Source organism: Podarcis pityusensis (genome assembly GCF_964106645.2).
Source record: "Podarcis pityusensis genome assembly, chromosome: 3".
Classification (NCBI taxonomy): Eukaryota; Metazoa; Chordata; class Lepidosauria; order Squamata; family Lacertidae; genus Podarcis; species Podarcis pityusensis.
This window is the reverse complement of record NC_138026.1, coordinates 123,616,316-123,637,389: the sequence shown is the minus strand read 5'-3', so window position 1 is coordinate 123,637,389 and position 21,074 is coordinate 123,616,316. Positions and strand designations below refer to the sequence as shown.

The window sequence follows — 21,074 nt, the reverse complement described above, 5'->3', positions numbered from 1 at the left end:
GGCCAGAGGTGTCCCAGGAGGGGGCAGCGGCCAGCAGAGGGCTTTGCAGACCCTCTTGGGGAGGCCCCACTTGCGATGCACTGCTCTCTCCCTCAGGTGGTGCTCCAGGCACTGCCGCCTCTCCACCTTGAAAAGGGGCCTCTGGTGGTCGGTGGCTGCCTGCGGGGCTGTGCATGCCAGGAAGCCCAGCAGGGCCGGCACAGACCTCTCCAGTGAGCTGTGCACCAGGCCAGGCAAGCCCCACAGCAGCTGCAGCCGCTTCTGCTGGAGGTGAGCTGTCAGCTGCTCTCGCACCTCCTGGCTGAGCAGCAGAGGGTCCAGCAGTGGGGACTCCACCACTGTCCCGCTGCCCCGGCTTAGAGGGGGTGGGCAGAGGTTGGCCAGCTCAGTGGCTTGCCAGTCCTCGGGACCAGCCTCCAGTGACTGCATCCTAGCCCCCTCGCCCTGGCCGCGCTCTCAGGGCCACAGACCCCTGGCCAGGCCTGGGTCAGTCAAGATCAGCCAGCTCCACACAGCTGCCTTCAAGGCAGGCAACGGAGGAAAGCAAAGGGTCAACACCTCTCTTGGTTTGGCACAGGAGATGCCTCTATTGCAGGGAGTTGCTGGTTTGGCTCCAGAGGCACTGAAAGGAGGCCTGCCCTATGGACCCCTTTCCACCCCTCTGAAAGGCTGGTGCTCAGAGAGCCAGGCCAGCAGCGGTTGTCCCCAATGCACCAGCTACTCTCCCAGGCAACCCAGCTTGGACCAAGTGGCACCACCACCTCCTCCTCCTGCAGTTCCGTTTATCTTGTTGCTACAGCAACACATTGTGAGGTCAGCCTGGCACCCGGTGGGTGCTGCCACCTTCCCAGGACTGCCTCTCCTGACTGAGGGTCCTCAGGAACAGCAGGGCAAAAGGGCACCTCTCGTGGGAGGCTCCAGGGGGCCTTGAGGCGCCGGAAAACACAGGAGGGGCACCCACAGTTTTTTGAAAACTCAACATTCAGAAATGGGTACAGAAGAAAATCCATCCATCTTATTTACAAATCTATCTATAAGATGTGACATACAATCGGGAATTCATGGGTGTAATACTACCCAGGAAAACCAGCAAACTTCATACATTTCAATATAATGTTCTGATTTATGTTATTAAACAAATCCAAATTACCCAGAGGATTATATAAAACTTTTATTCACAATTTTAGTATTTTCATGTAGCTAATTTTGGTTTTTGATAACTAATTTAATGTAAAAATTACCTTGGAATGCGTGAATGTTTGGCTATCGTAATATTTTCAGCGACGCTCCGTCTGCAGTGCCCAGTTTACTCCCGGGGGTTGGGGCACAGCTCACCCCCTGCCCGACGGAGGCCAGGAAAGAAGTCCCACCTCTGGTGGCTCCTCACCTGGAGAGTGTGGCCTCACCTGGGGAGGACCAGAGTCCTTGAAGTGCCTCCTCAGAAGTAAACCCTGCTGAGCATTGGGGGGAGTGGGGCTGCTTCCCCAGTCAGTCACTTGAGCAGCCAAGGCCGCCTGAGGGGGGCTGGAGGGCAGGATGCAAGGAGGGGTGTGGCCAGAGGATCCCCTTCCTTTCTATGAATCGCCGCCCCCCCACCCTGAGAGACCAGAGGGGGACCGCTACTCCCTCCCTCTCCTGTGGCTGAGCTTCAGAGTGGGAGGGCCATCCTCCTCCTCCTCCTCCTCACAGCTCCCACTTCCTGCCTGCTGGGGGCAGCTGGCCTTGAGAGGGTGCTGCTGCCCCTGCTCCCCCACTGCCTCCTGCCTGGGTGTGGCCTTCTTGGGGGAGGCAGCAGCCTGTGGCCTCTTCTTGCGGCTCCCGCTGGGCGGAGGCTTCCTGGGCGCTCTCTTCTGCTCCGCCTCCTCCGGCTGCTGCTTCAGCAGCTTCTTGCAGCTCCTGGCGGTGTGTGTGCCAACAGCAAACCAGTCCTGGGGGTGGGGAGAGGCAGGAGGTGGGAGCGAGAGGAAGGGGGAGCGCCAGCCCAAGCTCAGCCAGGCCAATGGCCACAGACCCCGGTGAGGGCGCGGGCGCAGTGGAAGGGTCTGTGGCATTGGATTGGGTCCATGCGCACTCCCGCAGCCCCCTTGCTCCTCACCTGTGCATGCACAGTGTTGATGTGGTACTTGACTCCGCTCTCGGACACAAACTCCTTCTCACACAGCAGGCACCGGTATCTCCCAGCCACAAACTCCCCCTGCAGTGAGACGGAAATGTGCCTTAGAATCTCTGGCAGCAAGAACTTGAGGAAGACAGCGGGGAGGAGGAGGGGGAAAGCGGAAGGAGGAGGGTCTCCCCCCCCCCCGATTTTAAGCGCAAGTGTCTCATCCCTGTGGAGGGAGGGATCTGCCAGTTGGGGCGCAGAGATGGTGATGGTGAATCCATGTCTGCCTCCAGGGGTGGTTTGGCAATGGCAGGCAGCAGCAGAAGCCCCCCAGACACACACATCCTGCAGCCCTAAGGAGAGGCTGGCACATACCAAGATGCAGCTGCCCAGGTGGGACTTGAGGCCCGAGATGCTGCTGTAGACACACTCACAGCCCTGTGGTGGAAGGCGAGAGTCAGGAAAGGGCGGTCAGTGGCCCTCCCACCCAGGAACGCCCCAGAGATGGAGGGGACTGAAAGCAGGAGGGGCCTCTGGGAAGCAGCAGGGAATCCAGAGGCTCCTGGCAGCAACAGCTCTTAGTCTCCTCTCAGATACTTGGGGGCTCTCCCCACTCTGCACCTCTGTGATGCAAAAGGGCAAAGGGAGGGGCCTCCAGATTATTCCATGGGAAGCTGAACACCAAGGAAGAGCCCCCCAAAGCCTCCGCTGCAAGTGTTTGGGGGCAAGGAGAAAGGAGCTCTGCTGCCCTTGTCCCGTCAGGAGAGTTGGTGGCATCCCCCAAGCTTTGCCCAGCCGTCCCGTTACCTGGTTTGGGCAGCGGACCCGTCGGCACGCCTTGATCTCTGCCCTCCACTTGCTCAGAACCTCCTGGCTGACAGCAGGCAATCCTGGGCGGGTGTATTTCAGCTGAGGAAGAGAAGAGAGCAGAGCCGGAAGGCAGAGTGAGGAGCAGGGGCTGCTGCCTTCAGCTACTCCCACAGCAGGCCCCCCCCGTGCTCTAGCCGACTGGGGCACCCAGCTAACCAGGGGCAAAGCACCCTGACTCCTGAGCCCCAGGGACACCCCCTTCCTTGAGAGCCCAGCCAGCCTCTTCTGCTTCTCGGGTTCCTGGCCCCTGGGGGAAGTGCAGCCATTTGCACCTGTACTTTGAAAAGACTTCAACTCCATTCCAGTGTTAGACAAAATGTCAAGCCTTAAAATAGCTGTTACTACAAAATCTCAGCCCCGTAGTAACAAGCCAAGCTACTGCTAAGCGTCTTGCTCTGCTTTCCTTTGGACCCCATAAGCGAGGCTGAGGGGGGTGGGTCTTGTTGTCTGGGCAGCCCAGGACCTCCAGACACACTGCCCAGGCTTGCACCCTGAGGAGCTCACTTCACTGCTGCTAATGCAGTAGTTTGACTTCACCCCTGGAAGTGCACTACTTTGTCTCTCAAGATGGATAGATGACAACAATAGTAACAAAAAAAAATCAAACTGACCAAAAGCTTTGGGCATTTTCCCTGCAAGCTGCAAGAGAGCAGGCTGGGTAGGCCTCCTGGGGCGGGGGCTTCTACAACGTGGGGCCCCCCATTGCAAAAGACTCTGCTCCTCGAGAGAAAGTGCTCCCTTGCTGCATCCTGGCCCCTGAGAAACCTTGAGGTCAACCAGGACTCTTCTTGCTCCCAGAGCCAAATGGATTCTGAGGAAACGGCCGCACCTTCCGGTCCTCGGGAACCAGGTCCTGCCAGACCTTCCGCCTGGGCCACTCCTTGGCCAGGGCCTCCTTGGCCAGGGCCTCCTGCAGGTGGTGGGCGGCTGCCTGGGCAGACTTCCTCAGAGCCCGGCGGCCTCCACTGCTGGGCTCTGCGCTTGCCACCTCCTTCGGGGGGGCCGGCTGGATGTCCTGGCCCAGCAAGGAGATCTGGCAGGAAGGACACAGGGAGTGATGCTCAGAAGGGGCCACCAAAAGGAGGAAAGGCAATTGGGACTTTTCAGTTTAGAGAAAAGGTGAGGAAGAGGGACATGGAACGAGTTTGGAAAATTATGCAAAGCCTGGAGAAAATGGATAGAGAAATGTTTTTTTCTCCCTCTCTCACAACGCTGGAGTTTATGGACATTCCATGAAGCCGAAGACTAAAAGGACAGTAAAACTAAAAGTGCAAACTGTGGAACTCCCTCCCACAGGAGGCAGCAATGGCCACCAAGGTGGGTGGCTTTAAAAGAGGAATGGACAGATTTACGGAGGGCTGGGCTTTTGATGACTAACCTCCAGTCAAGAGGCAGAAATGCTTCTGCAGGCCAGTGGCCAGAAAGCGCAGCAGGAGAGGCTCAGGGCTCAGACCCAGCTTGCTGGTTTCCCACAGGCATCTGGTTGGCCACTGTGAGAACAGGAGGCTGGACTGGGTGGGCCATCGGCCTGATCTAGAAGCTCCTCTTAGTTCTTATGTTTGGCCAACGCCTGCCACTGCCAGAAAGGGGTAGCAAAGGCTCTCTGCAGGTGACAATGCCCGGCCCGTAAGAGGAGGAGGGGGCCTGCAGTGGCTTCTCTGGGTGTTGCCCCGCCCCCTCTTCCACCTGCCTGTCAGTCAGGAACAGGGGCTTCCTCTGCAGAGTGCTCCAGAGATGGGGAGAGGTCCTGCCCCCTTTGCTCCTCACTGGCAACTCACCGGGCCATGCTCCATCTTCAGGTGGTAAGCGAGGCCCGCCTTGGAGCGGTAGGCTTTGCCGCAGTGCTGGCACTTCAGAGCCATCTGCTCCAGCTCAGAAGCTTCCTTCCCGCACTTCCGCGTGTGGTAGAGGAAGCCCAGGACGCTGGTAAAGCTGCCTGTGCAGCCCTGGGGGAGGAGAGGGGGGCAGAGAGGAGCGCAGGCTCCCAGGAAGGAGGGGAGCCAACTCGGGGGGGGGGGAGCTTCTGCATCTCCCCTCCACCACCAGCTGGAAGGTGGCGAGTCAGCCCTGCATTCACCGAGAGGAGCCTGAGGCGGTCTGAGGCCCCTGCCCCAGCCTGGCCCGGGCTGCTCTGGTTCCCCGGAAGGCCAGAGGCTGCTCCATCTCACCTGCCTTGGGCACTTGAGCTTCCCCATCCGCTTCAGCACCCTCCGCAAGTGCTCTCTCTCGCCCAGATCGCAGGCCGCCTCCTCTGTCCCCACCGGCTGCATAAAAGGGAAGGGAAAGGCTGGCCAGAGACGCTCCAAACCGAGGCATTCAGATTGCAAGGAAGGAGATTCCCACTAAAGCCCAGGAAGACCTTTCTGGAGGCAAGAGCCATTTGAGAGTGAAACGGGCTCCCTGGGAAGGTGGTGGACTCTCCTTCCTTGGAGATTTTCCATCAGAGGTGGCCCCCTGTCTGGAATGATGCAGTTGTGATTCCTGTGTTGCAGGGGTTGGACTAGATGGCCCTTGGGTATCTGTGCTTGCAGGTGACCCAAGGGCCAAAGGCCCAGGAAGACCTGCTGGGGCTGAACTGTCGCCATGTCGGGAGTCAAGGCAGGCTGGGTCAGGCCAGAGGCTCCCCAGAGGGCCCTGAACAAGGCCCAGGGGGGATGGATATACAGGCAGGCAGCAGGCTGGGCTTCCAGGGACTGAAGCATCTGCCTGAGGCATCCGGGGAGCCAGACACGTTCTTGTGGGCGCGCAGCATCTACTTACCAGGCTGTTGTGGTCTGCCATGATGTGGTACTTCATTCCTGCCAGAGACCGCAGCTGCTTCCCACAGCGGTGGCATGTGAGCATCTCCTAGGAAGACCACAAGGTATTGCACATGTCAGCAGTAGCCACCAGCATCTGGGCAGCACGGGCTGTGGGAACATCTCCCATTAGTCCTTGCTCCTGGAGTTTGGGGCCTGAAGTGTCCGTCCGTCCGTCCCGTCCCCCCCATCCCGGAAACTGACTTGCTCTGCTCTATTCTACTGTGAGTTTAATTTCTGCATTTTAAAAATTATGGTTCTTAAATTTTTAGCGATAATTTCACTGTTCCTTTTTTTGTAAACTGCTTTGAGATTTGTCTTACAAACAAGCCGTATATAAATTTTACAAAATAAATAAGTAATTTGGGGGCCCTGGGTGCTCCCTTGGGGCTTCCCCCTCATGCAGACATGCAGAGCAGAAGCTGCTTCACTGAACCCTCAGTCTCAATGGCCAAGAACAACGACTCTTGTTTGGGCAGCACCATGCAAGCAATCCCATGAGAGATCCCAAAGGGCTGCGGGGGAGAAGAGGGGCTGGCAGGATCCCCTTGAACTCCAGGGTGAAATGGTTCACCTCTGAGCAAGAGCTGCTGGCAGGCTGGGGGTTAGTGTGGGGGGAGCTGCTGCTGGGGGTTTTCCAGGAGTGGCTGTCTGGCTGATGTGGGAGACAGGAAGCAGGACGAGGTGGGCCTCCCTTGGCCTGATGGAGCAGGTTTCTTATGACACTGTTACGCCCCATGACTTGAAAATGAGTTGCAGGGTTGGAAGGAGCCCCAGGGATTGCCTAGGAAAAGGATAAGGTCCCATCCCCCCGTCTGCTCACATGCTGGCAGTTGGTCATGTGCTTCTTCAGCCCTTCCACCGTCTTCCTCACAACAGCCCTGCAGGTGGGACAAGTGACGCGGCCTCTGCTCAGGATCTCCAGCTGCCAGTGCTCTTCCAGGCTGCCTGGTGGACAAGAAGAAGGTGCTGACTCAGCCTCTTAAGGTTCCTGGCTGGTCCTGAGTGGGGCAGCCCTCTCACCTGGCCTGTGGGCATCCCACTGGGGCATCTTGGGCTGGCCTACCTGCTGCAGGGCTCTTCTTTCTATGCTTAGGGACACAGTCACGCTTACTGGCTTTCTGCACCCCCCCCAGTAATGCACCCCAACAACCTCTTCTGCCTGCTTCTTCAGCTATGCGCCATTCCTGGCTGCACACAGGGAGGGCAGACAAGAGGCCCCGCCCCTTCGCCAGAGGTCCTGGGGTCCAGAGGACGATGGCCCTGGTTTCTTGGCTTCTGTCCTCACCAAGGAGCTGTGATGTTGGTGTCCTGTTTTACCTGCTGCATATACCGGTGTGTCTCTTTTTCTATGGCCACCTTTGGGCTTGAGATGAGGCTGTTGCCCCATCTGCTGCCATTTCCCTGGGACAAGGAAAAACAGCAGTGAAGGTTTGCCTCTGCAGCCAGGACCATCTACCCTCCACCACAACCCAGAACACTCCACCAACAACCTTGGGGAGAGATGGAGGCCAAGGGAAGTGACCACCCCAACATGGGCTCAACCTCCCACACAGGAATATGAATAGTTCATGAGAGGTTCTCATCACTTGGGAGCAGCAAAGGGATGGGACAGGGATGGGCAGCCCCCTCATATCAGGAGGAACTGAGCTGAGTAGGTGGGCAGGGGGTCTCCAGCCCCGCTCCTTGCAGGAGAGCCAGGAGCGTGCAGGGGCCCAGAGAAAGGAACCAAAGTAGAATCCACTCACCAGATTTCTGCTTCTTTTGGGGGAGATCCTTGTCATCGCCTGCATCTTTGTTTTCCTGCTTGTGCTTTGCCTTGGAAAGGGAATCCCCAGCTAAGAGCAGAAGAGAGACTGAGACAAATGTGTGCTTTTTGGGGGGTGGGGATTTATTACAGTGGTACCTCGGTCTATGAACTTAATTCATTCCGGAAGTCCGTTCTTAAGCCGAAAGTGCTCTTGAACTGAGGTGCGCTTTCCCTACTGAGGCCACCCACCACCGGTGCCCTTCCACCGTTCGGCTTCCGGGGCAAAGTTCGCTAACTGGAACACCTACTTCCGGTTTTGCGGAGTTCGTTGCTTGAATAGTTCATTAACAGGACTGTTCGTAGACTGTACGATAATAGGACTGTACAGGACTGTATTATTATTTCATTCTATAATGTATAGCAAGCACGTACAACAAGTCAATTGCGATCTACTGGTCGATCTGTGAGCAGATCGCAGCCTCTTGGAAGTTGGACGTCCCTGTTGCATAGAATGCATAGACTTTTAGAAGACATCTGAAGGCAGACCTGTTTAGGGAAGTTTTTAATGTTTGATGCTTTATCGTGTTTTTAATATTCTGTTGGGAGCCACCCAGAGTGGCTGGGGAAACCCAGCCAGATGGGAGGGGTATAAATATTATTGTTATTGAAACAAAATTTTAAAAAATCCTTCCAGTAGCACCTTAGAGACCAAGTTAGTTATTGGTATGAGCTTTTGTGTGCATGCACACTTCTTTAGTTATTGCTATTGTAGAAGAGAGAGAACAATTTTAACAGTTGAAAATCAAAAGGTGAAAACAAAACTACAGTATAGGCACGTAGTAGTAGTAGTTCTGAGTATATCTCATAAAGGAATGCCAAATCACATTAAAAGTGCCAGGAGATTCTAGTTCTTGAGAGACCAGCACTGTTGAGGGCAGGAGTTCACAGGTTCAGCCCCCAGTGAGATCTCCAGGAAGAGGATCCCTGCCCCAAACCATGGAGAAGCCACTGCAGTGCAGGCAGTGCTGAGCTAGAAGGACCTGATGGTTTGGCTCAGTGAAAGGCAGCTTCCTAGGCTCCCAAGAGGATTTCAAGGTTATCATGAAAGGTTATCGGAAAAGGGTCATTAAGAGACTCAGCCAGCAGAAGCCTTTTTAACCAAACTTCCTATCTTTAGATGGGACCCAATTCATCTGAAGTCAGCATTTCCCATGAGCAGCCTCTGAATGGACCTGACAGGCCTGGGATTGGCAGTCAGAAGCTGCATCCTGTGATTCCTTATGCTCTCTGCCTTTGTGTCCTGGAGTGACATGCAAATTAATAGCTCCTATCGAAGAATAAGGGACGCGGGTGGCGCTGTGATCTAAACCACTGAGATCAGAAGGTCGTTGGTTCGAATCCCCGCGAAGGGGTGAGCTCCCGTTGCTCTGTCCCATCTCCTGCCAACCTAGCAGTTCAAAAGCATGTCAAAGTGCAAGTAAATGAATAGGAACCACTCCGGCGGGAAGGTAAACAGCGTTTCCGTGCGCTGCTCTGGTTTCGCCAGAAGCGGCTTAGTCATGATGGCCACATAACCTGGAAAAACTGTCTGCGGACAAACGTTGGCTCCCTGGGCTAGTCAAGCAAGATGAGCTCCCCGTTGGAGGGAAGGGTGCTGATTTAAGACGCTTTCAGGCTTATAGATAAGGAGGCTGAGGTTGTACCTGAACGTCACCTGGTACACTCTGAGCTTGGGGGGCCCTCTGCCAGGGATGCTTTATGGCAGGCTGATGTCTGCATGGCAGGGGGTTGGCAGGCATGACCCTTGGCAGTCCCTTCCACCTCTTCCATTGTCTCATTCAAACTATGCCTCCCCCCGACCCGGCAAAGGCGCTCTGGGCTTCTCCGGAGGAGGAAGGCGCCAAGCGGCCGCGAGAGAGGAACCATCCCCAGGCACCACGCGCCCCCTCCTCACCTTCCCTCGCCCCCTCCTCCCGGGCAGGGGTCTTGGCGGCGGCGGGCTTCGCCCCCTTCATCTCCGGCCAGGGAACGGGGCTGGATCCATCCTAGGCGGGCGGCTGCCCGGCTCCTCCGATCTCGGCTCTGAGCTTCCGGGGGCTGGCGGGGCTCCTTCTTCGCCCAGGCGGCGGCGGGGTCCCCGGGACGAGGCCTCGGCGCCTCCCCCCCCCCCCCGAGACCGACCTCTGCGAGGCTCCTGGCGCCGCCCCAAGGAGGGAGGAGGCCGCGCCGGCACAGGAAGGGTTAAGGACGCTTCCGCGACCCCCGGGGCCCCGCCCAACCCGACGGGCTCCGTCATTCCGCCCCTCCCCTCCGGGAGTTCAGCGGCCCCTCCCCGCGTTGCCAAGGTTACGGAGGAGGCGGGGATCAGGGGCCTCACCGGGGAACGGCCCCTCCTCGCCGTCCCCTCGTGACGTCATTACCGCCGGCCGGGAGGACTCGCTTTGCGCTCTATGACCGTGGAGCGGGGCGGCCGCTCTGCCTCTCTATGGCACCTCTATGGTCAAAACAGCAGAGAAAAGAACGCAGAGAGACGAAAAGGGAAGAGGGGAGCAAACGCAGCCCACTTGGAACGAGAGGTCCCGCTGTCCCGACCTGAGGGCTGCTCCCCCTTTCCTAGCTCTGTGGCCAAGAGCGGCCCTATGGGCGCCCCGGCGGGGCCTCTTGCTCCGCCCCTGGCCGGAAGCGGAAGCGGGCTGGCGACCGCGAGGCGACATGGCGGCGGCGGCAGCGAGCTCGGCCGAGGGGCCCCCGCCGGTCTGCGTGCTGGTGCTGGGCATGGCCGGCTCGGGCAAGACGGCGCTGGTGCAGGTGAGCGGCGCTGCGGGGAGCGAGCCCGCCGGGAGGGAGGGCGGGAGGGCGGGCGGGGCTCCCCTCGGGCTTGACGGCGCTTCTCTCCTCCCGCAGCGGCTGACGGCGCACCTGCACAGCCGGGGCTGCCCGCCCTACGTCATCAACCTGGACCCCGCCGTGCACGAGCTGCCCTTCCCGGCCAACATCGGTGAGTGGCGGGGCCGGGGGCCGGGCGGCGGCGGGACTGGCCTCTGCCTGGTCGGGGGGCTTCATTTCTCTCCCTCTCCTTTTTCCCAAAGACATACGAGACACCGTGAAGTACAAGGAGGTCATGAAGCAGTATCCTTACCCGAGCGGGGGAGGGGGGGACTGGGAGACACAGGGGGCCGGTCCACTGTCCCTCAGACCTTGGGGGGGCGGACTATATTTTGAAGGGGGGAAATGAATGAATTCCTATGCCCCACAACTAACCCAGAGAGACATTTTAAATAAAAGGACGCATTCTACTCATGTAAAAACACGATGATTCCTGGACTGTCCGTGGGCCGGATTGATAAGGCGATTGGGCCACATCCGGCCCCCAGGCCTTAGGTTCTACCCCTGGGCTAGAGGGTGATTGCTGGACTTTGCACCTCAATGGGTGGAGAAAACCAATGTTGAAAGGATGTAGTAAGGCTGGGCATGGTGTTTGTGCATCTGGTGAAATTGCCAGTGTGTCTCTTGAGCTGTTGCTGCTGACGTTGGCAATCTCTACAAATGTGGTTTTATGTGACACCTTTGCTTTAAATGGCCTGAATCTCTATCTGGGGTAGAGGAAGGGGAAGGGAATACGCTGTTAGAGGTGACTTTCAGATTTCTACCAACCTTTCCTGAATGTGCACCAGGTATGGGCTTGGCCCCAACGGCGGTATTGTGACTTCTCTGAACCTTTTTGCGACAAGATTTGACCAGGTATGTAATTTCTGGTGAATTTCACTGAATGGTACTGCATTTAGCTTGAGTTTGTAGGTGCCAAACATCCTCTCTTGGAGAATTTGCCAGCAATGATGAGCATTTGACATTCTGGGCCACATCAGAGGGCCGCATATTATTATCAATACTAAGGCTCAGAGCAAATTTGTATCTGAACTAATTTTAAGGTGTATTTTAATTAATAGATTGCCTGTTCTTATGTCCTTTGGATACTGTCTTAGTTTTATGATGTTAGCTGCTCGGCTCCAGCCAGGGAAGGCGGGGTACAAATAAATTTGTTGTTGTTGTTGTTTATATCCCAGTTAACAATTTAATCACATAATGGTAATTCTGTACTTCTGATGCTGATGATATCATGTTTTCTTGTGTATCATGAACTTAACTGCAAACTCTAATTCTCTTGTTTCTACCTATAAATCATCTTTCTCTTTCTGACTAGGTGATGAAGTTCATTGAGAAACGACAGGCAGCATCTCAGTGAGTCAGTGGGAAGCCTGCTGTCACCTGGGGAGGGGGGTGATGGAAGTTCCTCTTGACGGGAGGTGCGTATGCAGCCTCACCTTCAGCAGAACAAAGGGGTGAACTGTGTCACATTATTGTGCATGTATTCAAGATGGTCATTCCAGTTTTCTAACTTAGTGTGAGACATTCAAGGCAAACCATAATTAATCTTAGAAGTGAAAATAATTCTAAAATAATTAAAGAAAAAAATCGGGAGTTTAAAAGAGAAGAGACTTGCAGAAGACTTTGTGAGTGTTCTCCTCCCCCATTCCTATTAAGACCCCAATTTTGTGCTGATCTCACTCTGATCTTTAATCTCCACTCAGGAGCTGATGAGTGAAGATTAAATTTTGCTGCCTGGGCTGTGGGATGCTGTTCCCTGATGAGAACAGGATTGTGCAACCAGTGCACGATTAAACCCCATCTTCCAGGTGTTAGCTGATTAGTGGGTGAGCTTGTTTTGGACAAAGTGATTTGAATGTGGCCTGTGTGTGAGAGAGAACAAATTCTTCCCCTTGCAGGTACGTCCTGATTGACACTCCTGGGCAGATTGAGGTGTTCACCTGGTCTGCTTCTGGCACCATCATCACTGAAGCTCTGGTGAGGACCTTCTGCTCAGCTGGCCTACTTTGCAGGAGGTGCCTGGGGGCGGGTTGCCCTGTTGGGCTAATGCACCCCCCCTTTGATGTACCCATTTAGGCTTCCTCCTTCCCATCCGTGGTGGTTTATGTGATGGACACGTCACGCAGCACCAGCCCTGTCACGTTCATGTCTAACATGCTTTACGCCTGCAGGTAAGAGGAGGATTCTCTCCGTAGTGTTATTTATCTGTTATGCAATTAATAATGGCTTACCCATTATTGGAGAGCATCTCTCTTATTGTTCTTTGTTTGGGAACAGGGTTGTTCTCTCAGTAGCTGCTGAGAAACCTCAGAGACGACTCCCTCATTCCCGGGAGGTGGAATTGTTAGCCCCTCTTCTGGTGGCTTCTTGGCTTCTTCCTTGAACCTTGAGCAAGAAGCTGCCTCTGCTGCTCTTAGGCCTTCTCTAGGAAAGCACACAAACTGCCTGCTCTTTCAGTCATGAGTTTCTAAGCGAAATGTCTTTGTGGCAACCCCAGATCGAAAGTGGCAATCTCTGCATCCCTGATCATGCTGCTGTTGTTTTCTTCTCAGTATCCTGTACAAGACGAAGCTCCCTTTTATCGTGGCCATGAACAAGGTGAGTGGAATGCCCTGATCCAGTCTAAGACTTGAACCAAGAAGACCATCTGAATGATGCTTTCCTGAAACAAGTTACATATGCTTCAGGGAAGCAGGAACTGGTAGTTTTGGGGAACTTCAGCACACCCTGGGATCTTTTGGGAGACGTACTCCACAGAGCATGGATTCCCCCACCCAAATCCTGGCCTGCCTTGTGGACAACTTGTGTTTTCAAAAGGTGGAGGAAGAGATGAGGAGATTGACTGACCTTGGCATTAGTCCAGCCTATAGGGAAAAATTGTTCAGTGGTTTTAATGCAGTGGGAACTTGGGGCAGGAATGACGGCAGACAGTGGTCATGCAGGGTGTGCTGGAATTCAGGCACCTACGGAAAGCTTAAGGGGGTGTAGCTAAAGAGATTTACTGCATTTAAGGAAGTTGATTTTAACACGCTCAGAGAAATGCTAGTCAGGAGAATTCCATGGCCCAATACACTGACAGGGAAAAGAGCTGAGTTGGGTGGGAGTTTCTGAAGGAAGCCTTACAAAAGAGAGTCACAAACAATTCCAGTGCGAGAGAGAGAAGATCAGAGCATGGGTAGACAGTGGGATGTTGGAAGCTGATCACGCAGATGTTATTTGCAGTGGTTTGGCTTCTTCAGCCATGGCCTACATGACAAAATGAAGGACTCATGGTAGGAGATGGGCATTGTGTGCTGTTGTGGCCACTCCTGTCCTAAAGTGATCAGTCGAACAGAAATGCAGATAATGCAAACAGCTGCACAGAAGTACTTGAATCTGAGAGCAGAAGCTGTTTTGGCAGTGTTTTGGTGAGGGCGGCAAAGAAGAGGGTGATGAAAAGGATGTTCAGCCAGCAGGAAGATGCTTTCTTGGAGCAGAGCCTGCCACTTCCAGAGAGGAAGGAAGGCAGCCTGACCCCCATAAAGAATGGAAGGTTGCTAGGATCAGGGGTGGGCAAGGAGGCATGGAAGGCTCTTCAGGTGCCTTGAAGGGCTGCTGTCCCTTTTGCTGATGAAACTTTGCTGTTCAATTGCGTCTTTCCAGGGTGGAGCTTGCACTCTGGGTGTGACCACAGCCTTCACTTGTTTAGCTGGTCCTTGTCTCATGGTGGGGGGAGGCAGGAGGAGCTGCCGCTGCCTCTTGGCCTGGCCTGCCATGGCTGAAGAGAAGCAGCCGTCATGGTGTGGGGCCTGTGGTCCTTGCCCCAGAGGTGGCATTGCGGAGCAGCTGCCCACCTGTGCCCCCTGCCACCCTCACTCACTCTCTGCCTTCCTGACGCAGACGGACATCATCGACCACAGCTTTGCTGTGGAGTGGATGCAAGACTTTGAAGCCTTCCAGGACGCCCTCAGCCAGGAGACCACCTATGTCAGCAACTTGACTCGCTCCCTCAGCCTGGTGCTGGACGAGTTCTACCACTCGCTCAAGGTGGGCACGGTTCCCCCCACCCCCATCCAGGTGTGGATGCTGAATGAGACCTCTTTGCAGGCACATTCCTGACATTGCATGAGTTGGCATTTGTTTCCCACCTTCACTCTGTCCAACTTTCAGGGAAGCAGCTCCAAGGAGGGAGGGGTACCTTCCTCTGCAACCCGCCCCCCAAACCTTGAGTATCCCAGATACCCTGTGCTGTTGCATCTGGACAGGCTATTGTGGATGCTTGAAGGACTTGGTCCAGGGAGGCCTGAGAGTTCAGGTGCTCCCCCCCCCCCGCTAGATGGCCTTGTGCCACCTCTTCTGGAAAAGGAGCTTGTGCCCATCGCTCCTGTCCCTCGGGGAGGGGGGCTAGGCAATGTTCTGGTGCTGGTGCTCCACTGGAGCAGAGGAAGGTGTTTGCAAGCCCTTCTCCTTCACTCAATTCCCACGCTCCGCACAAACCCTGTTTGAAACAAAGGACTTTCTCTTGCAGGTGGTTGGTGTTTCTGCTGTCCAGGGGACAGGGCTGGATGAATTTTTCGAACTCCTCTCCAAAGCTGTCGATGAGTATGAGAGGTGAGAGAGTCCCCTTGTGTAAGGGGGCCCCCCTAGTCCAGTGTCCAGGTCTCACAGTGGCCAACCAGATGCCTGGAAGCAGATCCGGAGGCCAACAGGAGCCCTCGGCACACCTGCTTTTCTCAGCAACTGGCGTCTAGAGGCATCCTCCCTCTGCCTGTGGAAGGAGAAGATGCATTGTCCTCATTCTCTTCTAAAGCCATTCAAATTGGGGGCCATCACTGCCTCCTGCAGGAGGGAGTTCCAGAGTTGAACTGCATGCTGTGTCAGGAAGTCCTTCCTTTTGTGTCTCCTGAGTCTTCTGACTTGCAGCTTCATTGGATGCCCCCAAGTTGCAGCATTACAAGAGAGGGATGAAAGCCTTTCTCTCTCCCCTTCTCTGTCAGGCCACCTCCCAAAAACTCTTTTGACTTGTGAGGCTTCTGCCATCCTGCTGTGCTGCATCCCAGAACAATGGCCCAGATGAGCTTGCATTAACTCCAAGGCTTCCTGCAAATCCATTTGGGGATCCCTCTAGATGCAGCCTAGGGTGACCAGAATGGGGGCCTTTGAGGGGGCAAGATCCCCTCTGCTGCTCTATGGGGAGACATGAAGCCCCGGGGGAAGCCTCTTCCCCTGCCCGTTCCAGCCCTGCCCTGGGGTCAGTGACTGGAGGTCTGGGCTGTGGTCCTTGCTGTAATAATAATAATAATAATAAATTTTATTTATATCCCGCCCTCCCCAGCCGAAGCCGGGCTCAGGGCGGCTAACAACAATCAAATAATCAAAAAATCAAATAATCACACAATCTAAAAATATTTCATTATAAAAATTAATTAAATCAAATTGATGGCAACCAATTAAGCAAAGTTCTGTGCAGGTTGCCAGAGGAGGGAGTCAGGCTGCGCCCTGATCAAAGGCCTGGCGGAACAACTCTGTCTTGCAGGCCCTGCGGAAAGATGTCAAGTCCCGCAGGGCCCTAGTCTCTTGTGACAGAGCATTCCACCAGATTGGAGCCGCAGCCGAGAAGGCCCTGGCTCTAGTTGAGGCCAGCCTAACCTCTCTGAGGCCTGGGACCTTGAGGATGTTATTATTTGCAGACCGTAGGTTTCTCTGTGGGGCATACCAGGAGAGGCGGTCCCGTAGGTACGAGGGTCCTAGGCCGTATAGGGCTTTAAAGGTTAAAACCAGCACCTTAAACCTGATCCTGTACTCCACCGGGAGCCAGTGCAGCTGGTATAGTACCGGATGAATGTGATCTCGCAGCGAAGACCCCATAAGGAGTCTCGCCGCGGCATTCTGCACCCGCTGGAGTTTCTGGGTCAGTCTCAAGGGCGGCCCTCCTAGTCTCTACAATGGTTGCCTGGGAGTGAGGCTGTGGTGCCCAAGAATAAACAGCTGAAACCCATTTCTCTTCTCCCTCCAGAGAATACCGCCCAGAGTATGAGCGCCTAAGGAAGAAAATGGTGAGTCTGTCTCCAGATGCACTTGGTGTGCTGTTGCTCTGCCCTCTGCTGGTGCTTCCCCTGCCCCCAGTCAGTCACATGGGAAAGGCTCCCCACACATCATCATCATAATTTTATTATGTGTACCCCGCCCATCTGACTGGGTTGCCCCAGCCTCTCTGGACAGTTCCCATCAAAATATTAAAAACAAAACAAAACCTCAAACGTTAAAAACTTCCCCATACAGGGCTGCCTTTAGATGTCTTCTAAAGTTGTGTAGTTCTTCATCTCCTTGACATCTGACGGGAGGGCATTCCACAGGGTGGGCACCACGACTGAGAAGGACCTCAGTGTCCAGGCTGGACAATGTGGGTGGAGAAGCTCCTTCTGCTTGTGTAAGTCCTCCTTTGGCCTCAAGATGGGCACTTCCATCTTACCAGATGGAGGGAGGAGAGGAGGTCAGGGAGCACCTCCTGCCAGCATGTTGGGGGCTCCCAATTGCCTTCCCACGTGGCCAGAGGAGGCTTCTGCTCCCTTGCCAGAAGAACTCAAAGCAGCCATTGGCACTCAGGGTTTAGTGTGCTGCCTTCTGTACATGTGTGCACATAAGTGTACATCTTTCTAGATCCTGGAGTCCTGAGTGGTTTCTCCTTCCACTCTCTCTCGGCTCTGAAGGACACGCTCATGATCCCTGTGGCTGCTATTGTCTCTGTTTATAGACAGCCTCCGACCTGAAGAACTCAGAGCTGCTGTTGGCCTTGCAGGGCTCTGACTTCTCACCAGCTTTGCTGTGGGTGGCGGCAGCAGTTGCTTTAGGAGCTGCGCAGATGCGCTGTGGGCACCACCAGGGCATGCTGGGAGGTGGCAGGCTGGAGCCCCACAGGTGCCAACTGGAGCTCTGCTGCAGAAGGCAGGCAGGCAGGCAGGCAGGCAGGGACCCGCATGTGCTGGAGGACCAGCAGGAATTGCTTGCTTCCCTTTCCTCGCTTGCAGGAGCAGGTGGAAAGCCAGCGGCAGCAGGAGCAGCTGCAGCGTCTGCAGAGGGACCTGGGCCCCCTTGCGATGGAGAGCAGTGCGGCAGCCTCAAGTGAGTCAAGGCCAAGGGGGTGGGGCTGCGGAGGCCTTGCGGGGAGGCTGGCCCTGAAGGCTAGAGAGGCTGCTTGGGGGCTACAACTGGTGGACACGCTGGCTCTTGCCTTCAAGCAGGGAGGAGGCTGCTGGCAGTGCCAACCTTTCCCCCATCCCTTGAGCCATTGCTCTGGGGAAGCAGAGTGGGTGTGGGCAGGGTCTGTACCCTGGCTGACTGCTTTCCTCAGCTGATCAGCTGGGGAGCCCCACGCTGCACCTGTTTGATTAGGCTGCTGCTGTCTCCTCCTCCCTGGATTCCCAGCCAGCCTCTCCCTGTTTATGCCTGTGACTTCCGCCTGCCTGCCATGGCTGCGCAGCCCCTCTTGAGCACACAGGATGGGAGTCTTCCTGGCACAGGGCTTTGCCCATTGCCTTGTGGGGGCAGGAGCGACAAGGTGGGCCCCTGGCAGGCGGGAGGGGGGCACAGTCTGGGGCCAGGACAGGCTTGGCAGCCACTTGGCTTTTGTCTCCAGGCTCCATAGCAGAATCCGCAGCGGGTCCCTCGGCACTGATTCTGACCCGAGGAACTTTGGAGGGGGAAGAGGAGCCGGAGGAAGGCCAAGAGAGTGACACCGATGACATTGACCACGAAGGTAAGGTGGGTTAAGGAGACTGGGAAAGGTCAGTGGTTTGGGGGGAGGGAAAGGCAAATCAAGAGACCGGGGAGGGGAGGGGGGGCATCCTCCAAAATGCCTGCATCCCGTTTCAGGGTGGCTGGTTTGTTGGTGCAGCATGAGCCCGGGCCTTGATCTCAGAGGGACTTTGTGTAGCAAGCTTGCTTTAAGTCCATTGTGGTTGGCCGGGGATGTTCCCTACGGGATGGTCTTCCCCTTTGGTGGTGTTCTGGGACCCACTTCACCCAGGGGCTTTTTTGTCCCCTGCCCTAGTGACGGAGGAGCGCTGCGAAGAACCCGCCTTCCAGAACTTCTTGCAGGAGGCGAAGCAGCGCTACGCGGCCAGAAGCGGCCACTAGGGGAGGCGAGAGGAGAACCCAAGAGGGGCCTGGAGCTGGAGGAAGTTGGGCCCCTGTGAGAGAGACTGGCTCCTTGGTGCCCACACAGGAGGCTTCTCAGGCCACCCTTACTGTGCTGCCTTCTGAGCTGGTGGAGCTGAGCTGGGGCTGGCTGCGGACTTCTGCCCGTTAACACCGAGTCCTTGGAATTGATGGCAGCGGCTGGGATCCCATTTTGTTTGGGGGTGAGGCTCCAGCAGAGACCGCCTTGGCCAGGGGAGGCAGGGTCAACCCATTGTGGAAGAGCATGCATTGAAGCGACCCATCTTCCCATTGTCACCCAGCGAATTTCACTGTAATATTATATGTGTTCAGTTTGTAAGTTATCATGAGATAATGTATATTTTGTTATGAATTGCTGCTTCTGCCTCTTCCTGCAGGGCGTATGTGTGCTGGGGGGCGTATGTGTGCTGGGTGGGCCCCCCTTCCCTGGCCACCTATGCCAATGGGGAGGCAGGTGGGGCCTCTCAGAATGGCATGGGAACCTTGGGTTGTGGACCAATTTCCCTGATCATCTTGAGAGGGTTGGAGAAGATGTGGCTGGGCTCCCTCAAAGGAGAAAAGGCAGAAAGGGGAGGGGGCTCCCTGAGGATCTGCCTGGGTTGGGGCTGGTCCTCCTTTCACCTGTTCCAAGAAGGGAGCAGGAGTTGGGGGTGAAGCAGCAAGTTCTTCTGGCTGGCAGAAGCCCAAGAAGAGGGAAAGCAAGGGCTCCCAAGGACCCTCCGAAGCGAGGATGGGCAAGAAAGTAGTGCCCATGGTTTAGCGTACAGTGATGGGGGGGGCAAAATTTCCTACCATTACATCTGTGCTGGTGGAGTCTGAGCTGGTGATGACTGACTGGGGAAGAGGTAACAGATTTCCCTCTTATGTGGCAGCTGTGAGAAGGCAGGTCCCCCCTCCCAGGGATCTTTAGGAAAGGGGTGGGAAATAAAAACTGCTTGGAACAATCCTGCTCCTTAAGGCCTCCTTGCCTGAAATGCCTCTGAGCATCTTCCAGTCATCTCCCTTGGCCTCAAGGGAAGAACCTTGTTCCCAGAGAGCCAGGAGGATGCTGTACTCAGCACAGACCCACCACTTCCGTCCAAGAGGCAGACAGTCGACTTTGCAGGTGGTTGGATGGTCCCGGCACTAATCTCTTGGCTAGCCATTGTTAATGCATTTACCATAAGAGCAAGACAGAGAGGTTTGCCTGTCCTGTCTGCTTGCACGGCTGCTGTTGGAGCTCCCCTTGCACTGGTACCCAAGCTTGCTTTATTTTTGTACTCCTGGGGGGCTTGTGCTGCAGCCAGTTAGATTAAAAAGACTTGCTTCATGGGGCTGCATCAGACTGCTATGGAAACCTAACAGAGGGCTGTAGATTAGACGAGGGGAACAGTGACTAGGATCAGACGGGCAGATTCAAGGGAGGCTGCAAGTGTGTGACTTTCTACTCAGTCCTAACGTGCATTCCAGGTTGTAAAACCTAAGCTAAAAGCACTCTGCATATTAAACCACTTTACAAATCTTCTTTGAAGCTTAAACTGAGCAGGACCTTTCCGGCAGAAAAGCTCACACACTTTGTTCAGAAACCACTTTGCCCTGTGGCTTTTGGAAGGGCAGAGCCAGACACCCTGTTTGCTGCCTGGGCTTCTAAGCGAGGTGAATGCCTTCTCCCCTGCTGAAATTGCTGGCCTGGCCACTGCTGACCAGAGCAGAGCACAAAGCAGCTCTTGGCCCTCCGCTCCCCAAGTGACTTGCAACCAGGCATTGGTCTGCTGAAGACTGCGTCTGCTTTCCCAGGGGAGTGAGTGCCTCTTGAGGGTCTCTCCCCATCACACAGGATTCCTGCCAGAGTCCACCTCCCCTCCTCTCTCCTAGGAGGTGCTTCTCAGTTCTTTGTTCCTGGGTCTGGGGGAGTTTAAAGAGAGGCAGTCCCTCCCTCTGCCACCTCTTCCCTGGTGGACTGGCTGTTGCCTCTTTTTCTACTGGCAGGGAAGCGCCTTTGTCTTTCCCCACTTGTGGGCAACCACATGCAAATCAGCTTCCAAGTGTTGGTGCCAAAGTGGCTTTTACTAGTTCCTGTTTCCTTGCCTTCAAAGGGAGCGCTGTCCCTGAACAGAGGAGTGTTGGCCTCTCTGCTCCCTTTCACAAGACACTTCCCTTGTCAAGATGGGCAGTAGTTTTCCCAGTCAAAATTCATTCTTCTGCAAGCCAGATTGCAATCACAAGCAGGCACTTGGGTGGATGGTGCAAATTTTGCCATGGAACAAAAAAAAGGTAAAGGACCCCTGCAGGGTTGGAAGGGATCCCAGGGATCATCTAGCCCACCCCCTGCAATGCTGGAACCCGTGGACATCCAGTGAAGCCGAATGGGAGATTCAGGACAGGTTGGGAGGTTCGTCCAACTTGGATGGCTTTAAAAGAGGCCACAAATTTCATTGCGGACCCGGTTCAATGGCTGCCAACTGGATCGCTATGCTCTGCCCTCGGGGTCCGAGGCAAAAATGCTTCTGAGGACGACATGCTGCTGCTCTCA

At 55.3% G+C, this 21,074-nt stretch overlaps 2 protein-coding genes across 7 annotated transcripts; one reads left to right on the top strand and one right to left on the bottom strand.

Moving 5' to 3' along the window:
- Window positions 1-1,156: 1,156 nt before the first annotated feature.
- On the bottom strand, window positions 1,157-9,843 carry ZNF512 (zinc finger protein 512). Of its 6 annotated transcripts, none has more exons than XM_080998506.1 (12): window positions 9,474-9,832; window positions 7,518-7,607; window positions 7,090-7,173; window positions 6,593-6,717; window positions 5,732-5,818; window positions 5,140-5,235; window positions 4,750-4,917; window positions 3,801-4,004; window positions 2,909-3,010; window positions 2,477-2,539; window positions 2,096-2,194; window positions 1,157-1,928 (listed from the first exon to the last, which is right to left on the bottom strand). In XM_080998506.1, the coding sequence occupies exons 1-12, from the start codon at window positions 9,532-9,534 to the stop codon at window positions 1,620-1,622; spliced, it is 1,488 nt and encodes a 495-aa protein (XP_080854632.1). In that variant the 5' UTR covers window positions 9,535-9,832; the 3' UTR covers window positions 1,157-1,619. The 6 variants fall into 6 exon arrangements, with proteins under 6 accessions (XP_080854632.1, XP_080854635.1, XP_080854630.1 ...); XM_080998509.1 differs by lacking the exon at window positions 9,474-9,832 and adding an exon at window positions 7,952-9,392; XM_080998504.1 differs by having other exon boundaries at window positions 4,750-5,235; window positions 9,474-9,838.
- A 353-nt stretch (window positions 9,844-10,196) lies between these two features.
- On the top strand, window positions 10,197-18,914 carry GPN1 (GPN-loop GTPase 1). The gene is made up of 14 exons (XM_080998512.1): window positions 10,197-10,327; window positions 10,424-10,517; window positions 10,609-10,648; window positions 11,194-11,260; window positions 11,721-11,758; window positions 12,304-12,382; window positions 12,482-12,576; window positions 12,958-13,003; window positions 14,285-14,431; window positions 14,913-14,995; window positions 16,401-16,440; window positions 17,413-17,506; window positions 18,021-18,140; window positions 18,435-18,914. Exons 1-14 carry the CDS (start codon window positions 10,232-10,234, stop codon window positions 18,518-18,520), a joined length of 1,125 nt encoding a protein of 374 aa, XP_080854638.1. The 5' UTR covers window positions 10,197-10,231; the 3' UTR covers window positions 18,521-18,914.
- Window positions 18,915-21,074: the final 2,160 nt, after the last annotated feature.

Bases quoted from the DNA above. Each gene is read 5' to 3' on its own strand.
- ZNF512 (XM_080998504.1), bottom strand. From the start codon at position 9,534: ATGAAGGGGGCGAAGCCCGCCGCCGCCAAGACCCCTGCCCGGGAGGAG. The intron at 5,236-5,731 runs GTAAGTAGATGC...CCTTTTATGCAG, and splicing joins TGGCAGACCACAACAGCCTG to CCGGTGGGGACAGAGGAGGC. The intron at 2,195-2,476 runs GTATGTGCCAGC...GTCTCACTGCAG, and splicing joins ACCTGGGCAGCTGCATCTTG to GGGGAGTTTGTGGCTGGGAG.
- GPN1 (XM_080998512.1), top strand. From the start codon at position 10,232: ATGGCGGCGGCGGCAGCGAGCTCGGCCGAGGGGCCCCCGCCGGTCTGC. The intron at 12,577-12,957 runs GTAAGAGGAGGA...TTTTCTTCTCAG, and splicing joins AACATGCTTTACGCCTGCAG to TATCCTGTACAAGACGAAGC. The intron at 14,996-16,400 runs GTGAGAGAGTCC...TTCTCCCTCCAG, and splicing joins GCTGTCGATGAGTATGAGAG to AGAATACCGCCCAGAGTATG.